Source organism: Equus przewalskii, chromosome 2, assembly GCF_037783145.1.
Source record: "Equus przewalskii isolate Varuska chromosome 2, EquPr2, whole genome shotgun sequence".
NCBI lineage: Eukaryota > Metazoa > Chordata > Mammalia > Perissodactyla > Equidae > Equus > Equus przewalskii.
The window spans coordinates 43,011,242-43,027,099 of record NC_091832.1 but is presented as its reverse complement, the minus strand read 5'-3'; the positions used below and the strand labels follow the sequence as shown (position 1 = coordinate 43,027,099).

Here is a 15,858-nt window from a genome sequence, read left to right as displayed (position 1 = left end):
CCATGATTTTTCTCCCCATATCAGAGCATATGAGACAATGTATCATAATCCTTTCCCCCAGTTCCATTGAAATTTCATAAAGGTGCGATAGTGTACTCAGTGGGTTTAGTATTTGGCATAGTCCTAAATTCACGATGGGTGCTCAGTATGAACCTAGTAACTGAAGGACTTTGACTTAAAGTCAGGGTACTTTCAGCAATTTACCAGACCGAATGAAGCCATGGTCTTAATAGTCCCTAGTGGCTCCTGGTGGACACCATCTTGTGGCATTGATCGGTATGTAACAGATCGTGCACACCAATCACCCATCATCTATCTCCCTGTCTCCTCTTGTTTCAGAAGTGCATATAACGAGCCTCTAACCCCTTCTTCTAACACCAGCTTGAGCCCCGTAGGCTCGCCAGTCAGTGAAATAGCTTTTGAGAAGCCCAGCCTCCCCTCAGCCGCGGACTGGTCGGAATTCCTGAGCGCATCTACCAGTGAGAAGGTAGAGAATGAGTTTGCTCAGCTAACTCTGTCTGATCATGAACAGAGAGAACTCTATGAGGCTGCCAGGCTTGTCCAGACAGCTTTCCGGAAATACAAGGTAAAATAGAACAGAGTCCTGATGTTGTGACATTCTTAAGATCAGGAAAAGTCAGTCATTCAAACTCAAACATGGGCCATTTCTTTTTTTCCTCTGAATTTATAGAATCTTTATTTGAAATTATTACATCTCATGAAATTATTAATAATTTTCAGAAGCTTTAGTAAAATGAAACTGACCAGTAATGTGATGGTCATCACCATCTCAAGTTATTGTCAGTAATAATAATGAACATTTATTATTTAGTTAGTGTAAAGTAAGTTGATATCTCTGCCCTGAGACATTTATGACCCAAAGCAGGGGTTTCCAACTGGAGGCTTTGGGCTGACTTTAGGCAGCTCATAAACTCCTAAAATTTTCTGTTAAAGAGTCTGTATGTGCATTTTCGGTGGGAGAGGTTCCATAGTCTTCCACAGATCCTTAAAGGAGTCTTTGACCGCCTTGAGAAGGTGTTGAAAGGCATTGACGATCCATCCAAAAGTAGAATACTTGGGGTTATTGTAGGAAAGCAGTGGAGATCTGGCAGTTTATAAGGACAAGTAGTACAATACCTAATTTGTGAAATACTTTGAAAATGAATATTTTTTAGGCCTCCTGATATCCAAATATCATAGTTCTATTTAGAAGCAAGAATAGTTGGAGATTTATTCTGTAAATTCATTTTTCCTAATTTATACTTATAATTATCACTGTATTTTGGTAAACCTAGTGTCTCAGTTCTGAGAAAGTTAGTTAAATGAGTAACGATTCTGTTTAAGTCTTAAGAAAGTCCTTTACTAAATCATTATTGATTTGTTTTTCCTCACCTTACCCTTAAGGGCCGACCTTTGCGGGAACAGCAAGAAGTGGCTGCTGCTGTCATTCAGCGTTGTTACAGAAAATACAAACAGGTAAACCACAGTTTGGGGTCACGAGAGGAAATGTGCCTCGCCCAAGCAGCGCCAGGCCCCTGAGGATTCATTTGTTCCAAATGGAAAGAAACAAAAACACAAAATCACCCGCAAATAAACTTAGGCCACAAAATGATTTTGTTCACATTGCTGGCCTTTTAATGTTAGCACCTTCCTGAGATACTGGTCTGATACAAAGAGTTATTTGTGTTTGAAGTCAGGTTCTTTGTTCCAGTAATTCACCTATAAATTCTGTAGTAATAAAGAACTCTAGGGAGCTTGATATGGTGACTGGAGAAGATAAATCCTGGCTATCATCTTTGACCTTGAATCCCATAAGTTATATGATCTTTAGCTGTTTCTCCTTTCAGCTTCTTTTTGTCCATTTTAAAATGAAGAATTGTAAAAATGTTTGAAAAATCTTAAGAAGCCCAAAGCATCTTAAACTGCTTTTTCCTTCCTTAGTTAAGAGATGCAAGAATGTCTACATAGTCTCATGCAGTATTCCTGTTTCCAGAACAGCCTGTACGGTTACATAACTACCGTCAAGTGGGAAAGGGAACTAATGTTTATGGAGTGCCCACTGTGTACCACATCTTTTAAGCACATCATCTCATTTGCCCCTTACAATTATTTGAAGTAAACAATTTTATTTCCATTTGACAGATGAAGAAGCTGAAGCTCAGAAAAATTAAGTAAAAATTAGAACTTTCTAACCATCTAGGTGATTATAAAATATAAAAAATTGCCTAACTGAGTTTTGACTAAGTCATATGATAAAGTTCAGTCCTGTCAGATTCTAGAACCGTTTATTAGGTTGTGCTTTAAGTAGGATTTACATTTTTATTTAAGGAATAATAAATGCCAAGAGGTATGATAGTTCAGTAGATTCTAGAACCTTTTATTAGGTTGTGCTTTAAGTAGGTTTTACATTTTTATTTAAGGAATAATAAATGCCAAGAGGTATGATAGTTTCATGAAAATTTGAGATTATTTTCTTTTGTTCGGATCTAGGCCTCGCTTTGATTTCTGATGTGGGTTGCCGTTTTCTCGAGTTTCTCTAGGATGAAGCCCAGTTAATGGGGGTGGAGTGGGGGCACATCTGCACCTTGTAGCCAGTTGAGTTCATGATCCCAGAAAATGAAGGTTTATTGTGTAAACGCTGACACCGCAGTACCTGTAGCCTTGCAGCAGGGAGCCGTCCTGGCTTCTGTTTGGTGAGCAGGCTTCACATTAGCACAAGGGATGCACAGAATCACTTTCAAGTCTGGGATTGCAGCAGGTATTTATTCCAAAATAGGAATTTTTAAAAAAATCTCCTCCCAAAGAAGTGTTGTCTACAGCCAGAAGATGGAAGGCATTATTTTTTGAAATACTGACAAATATTTTGGAAGATGGAAGGCATTAATGTAGCCAGATTGCCTTTTTTTTTTGGTTGGGAGTTTTATTGGTTCTGGTTTTTAATTTCATTATATTCAGCAATCTAACATTAATCTTGTATTTTCTGTTTCTCCCCCAAGCTGACATGGATAGCCTTGAAGGTAATGATACACCCAAGTCCTCTCACAAACCATTCCACCAGAGTCACAAATTCACACCCATCACCAGCTACAAGAAGGGGCCATTAAGATGGCAGGGTCATGGAACAGGCATACTCCCCTTGCCAGGCCACCTAACCACAGTGCATCTATCCTCTGGGGACCATGTGGTTATTCAGTTGGAGAGGGTTTTGGCAGTAACAATCGTTGGACATTTTTTCTTGGCCAGTGTCAATCTGAAGAATCCGTCCAGGCCAATGGCCATGAGCCCAATGACCCACTAAGTAAACTTGCCTTTTTCCCACTGGGCTTCACTGTGGCCCGGTAGGTTCTGAACGTGCAACATACACAGGCCAAGGTGATGAAAACCACAGAAACGCTGTAGAATACTGCGTTCTTGTCTTAAAAGACTTTTGGACTAATGAAAATGTAAAGCAGGTCAGATAAATCTAAAGAGGATTCTTGCAGAAGGGTCCTGTATTTGGACATTCTGAGAAGTCAGTTTCCTTCCCTCATTCCCCCTCATACATGCAGAGATGGACTTAGGCACAGGGGTTTTCTGACGAATGTTTTTCCCTGCAATGGTAAGTTGCCTTCTTGTAAGCAAAGTGCTTCATTGTGACTTCTTGTCCCCAGAGTCATATTCTATTTCATTAGCAAGTTGGACAGAGCATTTTTTTAAACAGGGAGAGCTCTGTATTTTTAGTGCCTAGAGACTGAAATGGAGGAGAAGTCATTCTCCCGTGCCTTCGTCCCTCGCTTTGATAGCTCTGCAGCAGGCCGGCTCGAGGCCGTGCTGGTACAGGCTCCTAAGCAGTCCCCGATTCTGTGACAGCTTTCCAGGTTTCATGGTGTCACCCCTGTGTTGGTCTTATGAGTGTTAATCTTTTGCAGGTTAGAACGGCTTAAAGGTGTCAGCGTTTCATGATAAGCCTTGTATTTGGGACCTTGTAACTCAGAAATTTGTCATATGGAATGATAGTTAGGAGTCGGATGCTGACTGCTAAGTAGACTTGTGTATGGTGGGGATTGGGAGGCACAAAAAATGTTCATTAAAAATGTTTCAAAACTGGAGAGTAAATAGTAGTTGTAAACATTTTTAATTTTACTTCTTAAACGTGTTTAAGATTCTCACATGTCTAAGTTTATTGCTATTAAAACTTTTTCTCAACAAGGGCAAAAGATTTTGATATTTTGGGGAAAAAACACATTTAAAGCAATACATTGTCTGAAGACAACCCTTAAAGTATTTCGCATTTCGGAAAGGTAGGTGAAAAGATTCCTAGTTTGCCTCTTTAGTGATTAAAACCAAAACAGAGACTATGATACTAAAGGGCGCTCCCCTAATAAGCTCAAAGGACGCACGGACTTGCGTGGCTCCTGTTGTTACTGTTTTGCTTGTTCTTGTTTCCCCTGCAGTATGCACTTTATAAAAAGATGACACAGGCTGCCATCCTTATCCAGAGCAAATTTCGAAGTTACTATGAACAAAAAAAATTTCAGCAGAGCCGGCGTGCTGCCGTGCTGATCCAGAAGTATTACCGGAGTTATAAGAAATGTGGCAAGAGACGGCAGGCCCGCCGGACGGCTGTCATCGTCCAGCAGAAACTCAGGTGGGTGGAGAAGATTTCCTGGAGGTAAAGCTGTCTGGGGACGAGAACCGTCACGGTTGACAGTGTTGCCCTGTGCTGGTATAGGGGTCTGTGTAGGGACTAAAGCATCTCGCAGTTCTTTTCTTTCCAGACCACTCTAGATGTTATGACTTTGTATAGTTATGCCTGTGCTATTGGTCTACTTTTTTGTCTATTTAGTTCCTTTTCTGGCCACCCCCCACCCAATTATTTTATGTCACCACCCAATTTCAACTTGTATCCGAATTTGGTGGGACCAAAGTTTCTACTCAAAAAGGTAGCGCTGTAAACTGTAGCATTACTACACGTAAGACCTGGAAGAGTAATTCGAGTTAAGCTATTCCATTTTAGGGAGTGTGGTAAAAACTTTGAACACAGTAAAATACTTTGGTAGAAGAAATGTAGAAAATAATAACCCAAAGAGGGTATCAAACTCAGGCGAATCAGTGTCTAAATGAAGAGAGCCCGCCGGATGCCACAAGGCCGTCTCAACAAGATGAGCCTATAAAGAGTTGTGAGAGAACGGTTGACATCCGACTTTCAGTCTGTCTCCCTTAAAGCTGGATGGGAGCGTTCGTCCCCGCCCTGCCTCCTCTTCCACCGTGCCTACACCCAGTACGGTAGAGGCAGTGTTGTTTGTGCAGTTGGATTTGCTGCGTGAACTGTTGAAAAGTCCTCTCTCACTGCTGACCTTTTTTCAACTTTTGCAAATTAAGCTTTACAGCACCCTTCTCGTGACAGTAATTAATATTCTGGCTTTTTCAGGAGCAGTTTGCTAACCAAAAAGCAGGACCAAGCTGCTCGAAAAATAATGAGGTTTCTCCGCCGCTGTCGCCACAGGTACATTCATCCTCATCTATACATTTTGCTCGTCAAGAATAATGCAACAGCCCTGATCTTCTTAACCGCTCATTAACTCCTACATAAAGCTAATCCCCCTGCAGGTCCTCAGGGTGAACGTCCTAAGTTACAGTAGGATCACAGAACTCTAACTAGGGACTGAGTTGCTGCTCCTGGAATGTGGGGAGGTGTTCCCGACTGTGCTGGAGATGTTAATGGAGATTCATGCCAGTGTTTTTCTGTTTTAATTTGAGTGTAAGGGCAACTTGGTTGGACGAACTTTTAATTCCAAGTTTCTGTTTAACCTCTTATTTATATGCCACATTACAGTGTGTTCTAAACCCTTATTCTGCTAATGTGTGTCCAATCAGAAAATAACAGTTTCTGTTCTCAGGGAAAGGATAGAAAACCACTAATTCCATCCCAGTTTTCTGATGTAGAATTTCCACTAAATAGTTGGTGCCCCCTGCTGGATGTGCGACAGCTGACGTGCTCTGTCGACTGTCAGTTAAAGCGAGTCAGTGATGAGGAAGAGGAGAAATTATTAGAATGAAATTGTGCAGGAAAGGAAGAGCATCTGAGATTGGAGGCACATTTTCAGTGAGAATAAATGGGCTTCTGTGACTCTAGCGTTCCATGGAGACACAGCATCTTCCCGTGGCGCTAAGAGGAGTTTCTCTTTGTTTCCTCAAACGGGAGGTTTCTTTGTGAAGACGAGGTTCTTTACTTAGATTTGGGGGGCTGGTGAGAAGTGTTTTGTTTTCCTTATTTAGGTTAATTTTCCAGTCCGACACCTGTAACAGCAGCGGCCTGAGCTGTGTTGAGATGACTCTGTGGTTTTGCTGTTTCTTGTGCATCCATCAGGAGCTGCACAGTTTACAGAACCCAACTTTAAAGGAAGCTCTTTAATGTCTTATTTCCTCTTCCTGTTTAATTGTACCAAAAGCTCAAGTGTCCAGATTCAATTTTATCCCTGAGAGGTTTCATTTTACTTGAGTTTTTCTTACTCCTAAAACTATCTGCTTGCTAACTTTGCAAATATTTTGACTTTTGAGGCTGGCTACTTGTGCTTTTACTTAAATTAACAAAAGAATTCTTTTATATGACAATAGAAGGAAACATGCACAGAGCCACACATCAATAGTAATACAAACTGTACAAAGAACGTTCTTGAGGATATATGTGGTATTCTCTAGCTAATGCTGTGAAAGAAGCTAATGTACACTTACCAGAGAGCTCAGCAACCCGTCAACTCTACCATGTAGCAGTCGGGGGTTCCCCCACCATGGTTAGCTAACCGATGAGATACCAACATCAGTGCTCCGAAATAGGAAGGCTTTGTAGGAAATGCACGTCAAAATACGGGGCATGGTTATGACGTGATGAAGTCAATCCTACCAGCCTTCGCAAAGTCCGTCTCTCTTCTTTATTACTCAGTCATATCTTTGACTTGGCTGTAAATTACTTGCAACTAAATACTTTCTTCCTTTGGTGGGCACATCCAGGGCTCACAGGGCCTTCCCCGTGTGTTCTCACATGTGCTCACGCTCCCTTCTTCCCTTTTCCTGTCCCACCTGCAAAATGAGAAACCCAGGAAGACTCTATCCAGCACTGCTGAGACTGTCGTTAACACTCTCCCCATAGGTTTTATTTTCAAGAAATCACCTTAACATTGCTCTTCTTTAGGTCACTGCAAACAAACCAGAATGTTCACAAGTTAAATTTTCCTTGTTTCTCCTAATCTTATCTTCAAGCTTTGAAAATACGTACAGTAAGGCCACCTTGTTGATTATGAGCGAGATGACATAAAGTCCTGTGCTCCTTTTCTCCTTTTTTTGGCTAAGGCCGTGCCATGTTTCCATTGAGTGAGTGGAGAGGGTCAGATATTTAAGCAAAGCGTAGATGCACAAAAAGGCTGCCTCCCCAAGTAGGCTACACCGAGGAATCCTTTTACTCGTGTTTTTAGAGTTCTCTTTTTGTGAACTAGAAGAGAAGAATTTCATGAAGATTTTACCTCGTAAGTCTGAGAAGAAGATTTGTTATGAAGGGAACGTCAGATTACAGACTGAATTTCTATCCATTGTTTGGAATTAAAGACCCCTATTGACTCTTTTTGTTACCTGCCCTTTTGTAGTTCGGATGTTAGAAAAATGAGGAGGCAAATTTTAATAACCTCTGTGTACTGACTGTATAGGCTCACTCTTCACTTACTGTTCCTATATATTCAGTTAAGGAACTTGAAGAAATCCTGAAAAATCTATCCCTGAAGTTCGAACTCATATATTCCCTAGGATGTATGTAGCCCTGTTTCCATTCTGGGTTATTGAGTACTATTTTAAGAGACTGTCATGTTTATTGTCCCTTAGAAGCATTAAAATCAACATTAAAATAAAGTCTCGTATGACACTCACTCAGAAAAGGTAGGTAGGTAGTGGCTTCAGGAATCCAGAAGTGAGACATCTCATTTCTTACGGATTTTGCTGTCATATGACCCCGACATTTTTAGACTTAAAAATAAATTGGTAAACTTCCTACCTGCTCATCTCACATACCCCACCACCACTCTCCTTTTCTTTCTCTCCAAAAAAGGAACCACTTGATACTCTTTTGTTGAAGTAAAGCTATTTATAAGATTTCTGTTGTGACCCTCACATGCTAATAGCTCTTTGGTGTTGTTTTACTGTCTAAAGCCCCCTGGTGGACCATAGGCTGTACAAAAGGGTGAGTGTAGCTGCCTGCTAGCCAGTTTATCTTCCATTTTCAATATTTTGCTTTTTGCTTGCTTGCATGGGGCTGCAGCCTAGGTATGCCAGTAAGTTTCACATCCATTTTGAATGAAATAAGATAAAATAAAAACTAACCCTAATTACTAACAGTGCTACTTTATACAACAGGAAAACAGTCACATCCAGTCGATGTACCAATGCATGACCTAGTGGCAGGGAGCATCTTCTGAAACCGCCACAGGGCATGCTTAGAACTTGATGGAGAAGTCTTCAGTATAAAAAAAAGGCTGGTGGTACAAGTGCAAATCAAAATGAGGCTACACTATAAGAAAACATTGGGCAAGTGGTTATTTGTGATTAAAATAATTTGCCACATGAAACTTTCTTGACTACTGCTGTGTCCAAATTTCTAAAGCGAGAAGGCTCACTAAGGGGGTACTGGCTTTTTTTTTTCTTACCTAATCTATTTCTTGTTTAGAATTACTGTTTCCCCATTCCCCTGTCCCTATAGTTTTATTTTCTAAGTCTCCCTTTCCCTGGTGCTATGGAGTGAGCCAGTACACCAAGCCTCCCTTTCAGAACCAGCCCAGGACATTCCTCGCAAGCTAGTGAGCAAAGCTGACTGCCAGCATTTAGTGGCAATGCTAAATCAAGAAAGTGTAGTGGAAAGTGTCTTAAATCTGTGGATTCTCTATTGCAGTTAAGAGTGGAGGTTCGAATAGAATTTGTATTTTAAAGAAATGATAATGAGCAGGTGGTCAGTGGGCACTCATAGTGTTCTTGAGATTTTAGAATCCGGTGCTGATTTGTAAGTGTGCCTGAGGGGCGGAAGTCTCTGCTAGATGGGACTGTAACTCGTCTTAAGTTATAATAAAGGATTTAGTGTCAGAAAACTGTTTTTTTAAAAGCCATGAATAAAATTCACCAAAATCAGACTTGAATTTAGATTAATTTGACAACTTTTCATCCTATAGATAGTCTTAAGGAAAGATGCATTTAAAATATGACATGGGAATTATCTCTATCAACTCGACGACATCCAGCGCCCTCCCTTCTTAACGTCCCACGAATACTTTATATAGTCATGGGTAAGATTTCTGAGAAAAGATTACAATTCAAAAAATCTAAAGCTTCTGGAGATATTATTTCCCATCTCACTACATTTATGTTGATGCTAATTTTTATTTATTATATTTTAAGCCAAGAGTCGGCAAACTTTTTCTTAAAAGCCCAGGTAGTAAATATCTTAGGCTTCATGGGCCATACAGTCTCTGTTGCAGCTGCTCAGCACTGCCATTCTAGCATGCAAGCAGCCATAGGCAATACATAAACGAATGTTCATGGCTGTGTTCCAATAAAACTTTATTTACACAAATATACATTGTGCTGGATTTGGCCCACGAGCCATAGTTTGCCAACTTACAATGATAGGAGAATTGAGTTTTTATAAGTTCTTTGTAAATCTAGACCTTATCCCTAGAAAAGATTTAAAGTCTCACCTAATTGAAAACATGGGTAGTAGCTGAAAGAGAAACTTGTTTAAAAAAATAATAAAGGAACTACATTCATTTGTAAAATTAACTAGTTAGTCCTCTTTAGAATTAGGCAGTTGTTTACAGCTGATATATTTCAGGTCCCATGTGGTAGAGCGGGCTCAGAGATGTCTGTGTTTGAAATATAAGAGAAAAAGAGGAGAAAAATCTCCATTTCTCTCTTTCTATTCCTGCTCACTCTCTGCATACAGAGATAATATTTCTTCCCATATTAAAAACCCTCCAAGAGAACAGATGCATGCTCTATATTCAACTTAACTAAAAGTTGTAGTGTCTTGCATGTCACATGCAATTAATATAGCCTGCTGCAAGGAACCAACGTTTTAGTAAAAGTGGTTGCTTCTGCACTTTTGAGGCTTGTTAGTTTCTGGTATGTTAATGATCATTTTTAAGAGTACATTTTCTAAAAGTGCTTTTCAGTGCCAACCAGCGTCCCTACCTTAATTTCTTTAGTGCCTGCTGCATTCTATTGTGAGCTCCTCAAACTCCTCCTCCTGCATGGAAAGTTGGAATTTCATAGCATCCTTCATGCTTCTCAGTCTTCAGGGAATTTGAAAGATACAAGCTGAGAAGTGTTAAGGTTCCTGCTAGTATGGTCATGTTTATCTAACTGTCCAAATTGGGAAATAGCTTATCTGTGGCTTTGTCTAATTGCAGATAAGATCTCCTCTCCCTCTGTTCCATCAGAGAAGTCACAATGGCACTCCCTCTGATAGTCCCCAACTTGAAATCTCTCTTGGGAGGCAGAGCATTCATTCTCTGAGGAGGATTTATATTCCTGGAATTTATGTCAAAGACAATAATATATTTATTTTATTAATTTGTAAAATATACCATATTTAAGACCTTTAAGGTTTACACATCGAAAGATAATATTTGAAAACTTAAAGAATCAAGTTTTATGGCAGGGTGTTTGTAAAACAATATTTGACCCCAACTCCTAGATTAATGAGGCGGAAGGATATGTAAGGAAGTTGGCTTGTCAGTCCTCAGAACTAAGACACAACAGGCTAATTCCAGCAGCCTAGCAATCAGAAAATACCATTTGTGTCTTCAAATGTTTAGTCGTTGCTTGGGGAAGGTTAAGAAAAAGCACCAAATACTCCTCACTGAGTCCTGCTCATTTTTACTTCCATCGTAGCCCCTAATTTATCCAACAACTTAAAATAGAGTTATCAAATTCTTGGTACTGTCACAGGGATTTGTTTTGTCTTGGACGCAATGATTCTCTACTTTAGAGAAAACTTTTATTATACACAGATAACTTCAATCAACCGTTTTAGTTATTTTTCTTAGTTAATTTAGGTGTTATACTACTTTCAGCATATGCCTGAAGGATTTTTAAGGCCGAAGAAACTTTCAAAGTGCACAGGCTGGAAAAACTATTTCCAGTTGGATTTTGAGTCTAACAGGATGGTATTCAGTGTTACAGCAGAAAACCCAGATGCCTCCTATGTAAAGGAAGTCGCAAGTAATTGGATTACACGACAGATTTATCCTCAAGGTCTTGAGACTAAAAAGGACAATGCCTCTTTTTCTAGTTAGAATATGAAATTCCCACTTCTCTCTCTAAGACGTTTCTTTTTTGTGGGTATTAGAAAGTGTTCTCATACATGAGTGAGACCACTCTCTAGAAAGCAATTTCTAGACAAATTCCTTCTTTCACTAGATGGGATAATATTTCTGAGAGAGGGCTTTAAAACCCATGACAGTCACTACAGGAATTATAAACAGTGAGAATTCTGGTATTTAAATAACCTATTTCTTGTAACTTGCTGGCCTAGTTACCCGTGTTCAATAAAGGTGGGTGAAGCTATCCTCCTGGGATAAAACAACCTCATTGGAGGAAGAAAAGATAAGACTTTTTTGTTCACAAATGTGTAAGCAGCAGATTTTCTCCATATTTGCTGACTGGGCTTTCAAACACTAACCTTGCCAGGTGCTGTCAGTTTTCTTGGTAAGTAGTGGTGTCAACACTGACTATTGGGAGCAGCCTTGGGAAATGTTTCAGTGGGTCCCTGTCAGGTTCTGCAGGTTACGCTTGCCCTTCTGCTTTGGTATGTACACTTTATCCAAGGGACAATTCTCTAACAATGCCTGAAAATGTATTGTTTAATTGGGAAAAGTCAACAGCGCTCTAGGTCGACAACCGTGATGTCACCCTCCTTTAGTTCAATTTAACAGGAGGTATAGTTTCCAAGTTGTCCAGTATGTTCAGTGAGGAGGAAGAAATGAATGTGGGATGTGTCATCATGGATGTAATTTAAATCTCCGAAGTAATTTTGTCTTACTTGCTTCTTTTAGGGGATGAATCTTTTTGGAACACAGTGGTGTGTGTTAAATTGCAGACAACATGCTCTGTGTCGTTCTTATTGGGCCTCTCTGTCTTTTTTGTTTTGCAATCCAAATGAGATTTCTGGAAAATGGCAAGATCTCTCTTTTCCTAAATTCCCCACAAGCTATTGCAGCTCTCAGAGCAACAGGTAACTAATCAGAAAGCCGCATCTGGCTGCCCTGTATATTTTTGACGTCCAGCATTGCGAGAATATGCCTGCTGAAATCCACTGACTCATGAAACATTTCTCTGGCTGAGCATTACTGAGTAGATGTAATGAAGCGGCTTTGCCTTATGCTTTACCCATGGAGCCATTGTTTGCTACAAGTTTCCGAAGCAGGCCTACTGCATTTACTCCTAAGTTATCGTTGGACGTCTGATGGAAGTAAACCCTGTGGGCTTTGCTGGCTTTCAGTGCTGTTGCTTACTACATCACTTCAGTACATTATGATGCAACATTTTTTTTTTTTTTTGGTTGAGACTGCAACAATATCCCAAAGTGGTGATTATTTTCAGCCTCGAATGCTTGGGGAAATCCTGGGATTGTCTTTAGTTTTAATAGTTGAATGGTCACAGGTCAAAGTCTTGCTATCCGAATTACTTTGACTCCAAGCCAGTAATATGAGCACTGTTTTCCAGGTTACTGACCTGAGGTTCAGAAATGTGGTCCTTGCAGCTCTCGTGATGGTAGCGATAGCCTTGCACCTACGAAAGCTATAGTTTCTGTCCTGTGTTGATCGTCTTTACAGACTGCTTTGCCTGTCTTCTGTGTGATGAAACTCAGGAGTCAGTGTAATTATAACGAGATTTGTTTTTAGATAACCTGGGCAATTTTAGGTTTAGTTCTTTCTTAGCCTAACAGGTATAATTCCATAAGAGAATCAAAAACTCAGTAATCCTTACCTGAGGTTGCATAACAGAAACACAACAAAAGTTTACTGAACATCTGCATTCTAAGTTTCATAGATATGGTGACCATAGGTACTGGATTTTCAAGTATAATTCCAATTTCAAAAGTTTTGGTCTGTATTTACCAACTTTGCATACTGAAAAATAGGCTGGTAATATCAATGAAACCAGTTCAATCAATTGATTTTGGTTTAGGTCTATAAAATTGATTTTTTTTCCTCCACAGAATTTTTCAGTTTTTTTAATATCATGTGACTCCAACATTTGTAAGACATAGTAGTAATAACAGATGAAAAGAAAAACATTTTATAAACTTTTTTTTCAGTGACAAGCAGGAATAATTATTATTACAAAACAAGTACATACTCATTGTAGCACATTTGGGAAATAGAAATAAGAAAGGAGAATCACCCAGAGATAGTAACTGTTAAGCTTTGATTGTGTATCCTTCTCGTGGTAGATGTATTTTTAGTTAACATACATCTTTTAATGATTATTCATGTCTTGACTAACAGACAAGGCAACAACAAATTTCTGTAACTATTTGAAATTCTGATTTGAAACATCTTTCTTAGAATTTGCTAACAAAATTCTAGTATCAGATGTTGTTTTAAATCACTTCAGAGATGTAATTGTTTTCTGTTCCTTTGGAGGCAATATAGCATTCAAACATTATTTTATCCAATTGACGTTTGATACAAAACCAAACAAAAAATTAGGCACTTCTATCTTGTTCTAATAACCTACCCTCAAGTAACATAAAACTCTATGATTTCAGCAGGGCAGATTGTACAGTCTTTCAGTTTCATCTAGACCATGAGAGGCAGATTAACAACATGGTCTGCAAATTGCAAATTGGAGAGTGAGGCTTAAAATCTTCTGTTTCCTTGATTCTTAGACCCATTCTTTTCACATGTCTCAAATCTGTGTCACAAAATTGATAAGTACATTTTATGTGGAAGTATTTTTTTCTCCAAAACTTTGTAATAAAACCAGCATAGGGTCTTATAAAGGATGATGTCTTAGAATTGAGAAAATATAGTTGTTAGTTGTCGTGAGTTTTCAGCAACATTCTCATCTCATGCCATGGAAATTTTCCAAATGCATATTTTCTGTAAAGCCTTTTTGAAAAATCAATAACATAAGAATTGTTTTTTTAATTTTCTTGTTATCTTGAGATATTATTAGAAGCAGCGGAGTGGAGTGGTGAAGTCAGACAAACGTGGGTTCTAATCCCTGCTCTGCCGTTGAGTAACTTTATTATTTGGAGCAGGTTACTTAATTCCTGTAAATCTTAAATTCTACGTTTACAGTTGGAGATAATGGTGGCGTTGTAAGGACTAAATAAGGTAACAAATATTAAGGAACCTGTACAGCTATTGGAACATAAGCGTTCTCTTCCTTTTTCCCTATTCCTCTTTTAACGACTTTCTGTAAAAAAATGCCTATGCCATTTAGGTCATTTTGATATCATTTATAATGCTAGTGTACTGTGACAACTTCATCATGAAACTAAGAACTAAATCCTCCACTTTAGCTCAGGAGTTATGAAAGCCTAGAAAATATATCTGAAAATTGCAACGTCGCATTTTCCAGTGTAGACGATCAAAGTCATGTCTGCGTGTGGACGTGCATCTCTTCTTAACTTAGTGGTGTGTGAGGCTATCACTAGTTTTATAGCTGAGTATTTACCTGGTAACTTTAAAACTTTGTGAAAACTTAGTTGACTTTTTAATTCAGAAAGAAACTACAAAAAACTTCAAAAACAAATGTGACCATTTTAACTAAAAGAAAAATGTCAAGTTATACCCACCATGACCAGCTGATTACAGATTCCTTGGTATGAAAGTGTATAAAACGTTCCTGGTTTAGAATTCACTCTGCTTTTTATTTCATCTCAATGATGAACCTAATATTTTTAAAGCATTGTTTTTCATTCTAGAAAAATTGTGAATGGATATCTTTGTATTTATGCTATCAGATTTTGAGTTCAGAATTCTTCAAATTCTAGAAATCTCATCAGTGATGGAGCCACTATTGCGTATTTGTGAATGAGTCCTGTACTAGTGCAGAAATAAATTGTAGTATTTGAAGTAGCATGCACATTTTGCGGTAATTCAGCAACTAGGTCTGCACAAGTACAGATATATTGCATGCCCAGGAGTAAGGTGGCATCGGTGCATGCCTTGCATTTTTCCAGCCACAGGGCTGTTAGTATAGATGTTGCATGTTTAAAAATTGAACACAGAATAGAGCATGTTTCAATTTTTAAAAAGCCATTTATTTATCAACTATGCATGTCCAAAATTAGGGACCTATAATGATGCACAATTCTGTACTGTAATATCCAAATTACCCTAAAACTTAATAATCCATGGTATGTTTAATTGCAAAATTTAAAACTAAATAATACCTGGATCCAGTTATAACTGAACATAGCACTGTCCTCTAAATGTGCCCGTTAAGAAAGAAGGATTTAACAGCTTTGAAGATAAACAGTTTGATCAAGCTGGGCTTGGTGTATTTAGTGAATAAATCAGACAAAAAGCAAATTTTCAAACTTTTTAATTCTTTTTCGTATTAATGACGATAAAATGACAGAGCTTTTTTTCTGAAAGAGAACATCTTCTCTTTGAAGAAATTGTATCGACTTTGCAGAAACGATTCTGCTTGGAGGTGGTAAATATCATTGTTTTCTCAAGTTGCTATTATAGCATATGTGCCATTCCATTGACTTTCAACCTATATAATATGGCAATAACTTATTACTGGTTTTCAAAATGTTTTCTTCCTACTCAAGAGTTATCAAGAAAGCAAACTAGCATTCATTTTAAAATAAAATTTAAATTT

The 15,858-nt window shown here is 38.6% G+C and overlaps 1 protein-coding gene across 49 annotated transcripts in view; it reads left to right on the top strand.

The window, feature by feature from the left end:
- CAMTA1 (calmodulin binding transcription activator 1) overlaps positions 1 to 15,858 on the top strand; it is an 853,189-nt gene that overhangs the window by 832,853 nt on the left and 4,478 nt on the right. For 8 of the 49 annotated variants that reach the window (XM_070610969.1, XM_070610946.1, XM_070610959.1 and 5 more), the window contains 6 exons: positions 340 to 586; positions 1,405 to 1,476; positions 2,997 to 3,017; positions 4,434 to 4,627; positions 5,411 to 5,485; positions 8,176 to 8,206. In XM_070610969.1, coding sequence (XP_070467070.1) covers positions 340 to 586; positions 1,405 to 1,476; positions 2,997 to 3,017; positions 4,434 to 4,627; positions 5,411 to 5,485; positions 8,176 to 8,206 — 640 coding nt within the window. Of the gene's footprint in view, positions 1 to 339; positions 587 to 1,404; positions 1,477 to 2,996; positions 3,018 to 4,433; positions 4,628 to 5,410; positions 5,486 to 8,175; positions 8,207 to 12,068; positions 14,760 to 15,858 lie in introns of those variants that run through there. The other 41 variants (XM_070610960.1, XM_070610938.1, XM_070610971.1 and 38 more) reach the window with 13 other exon arrangements.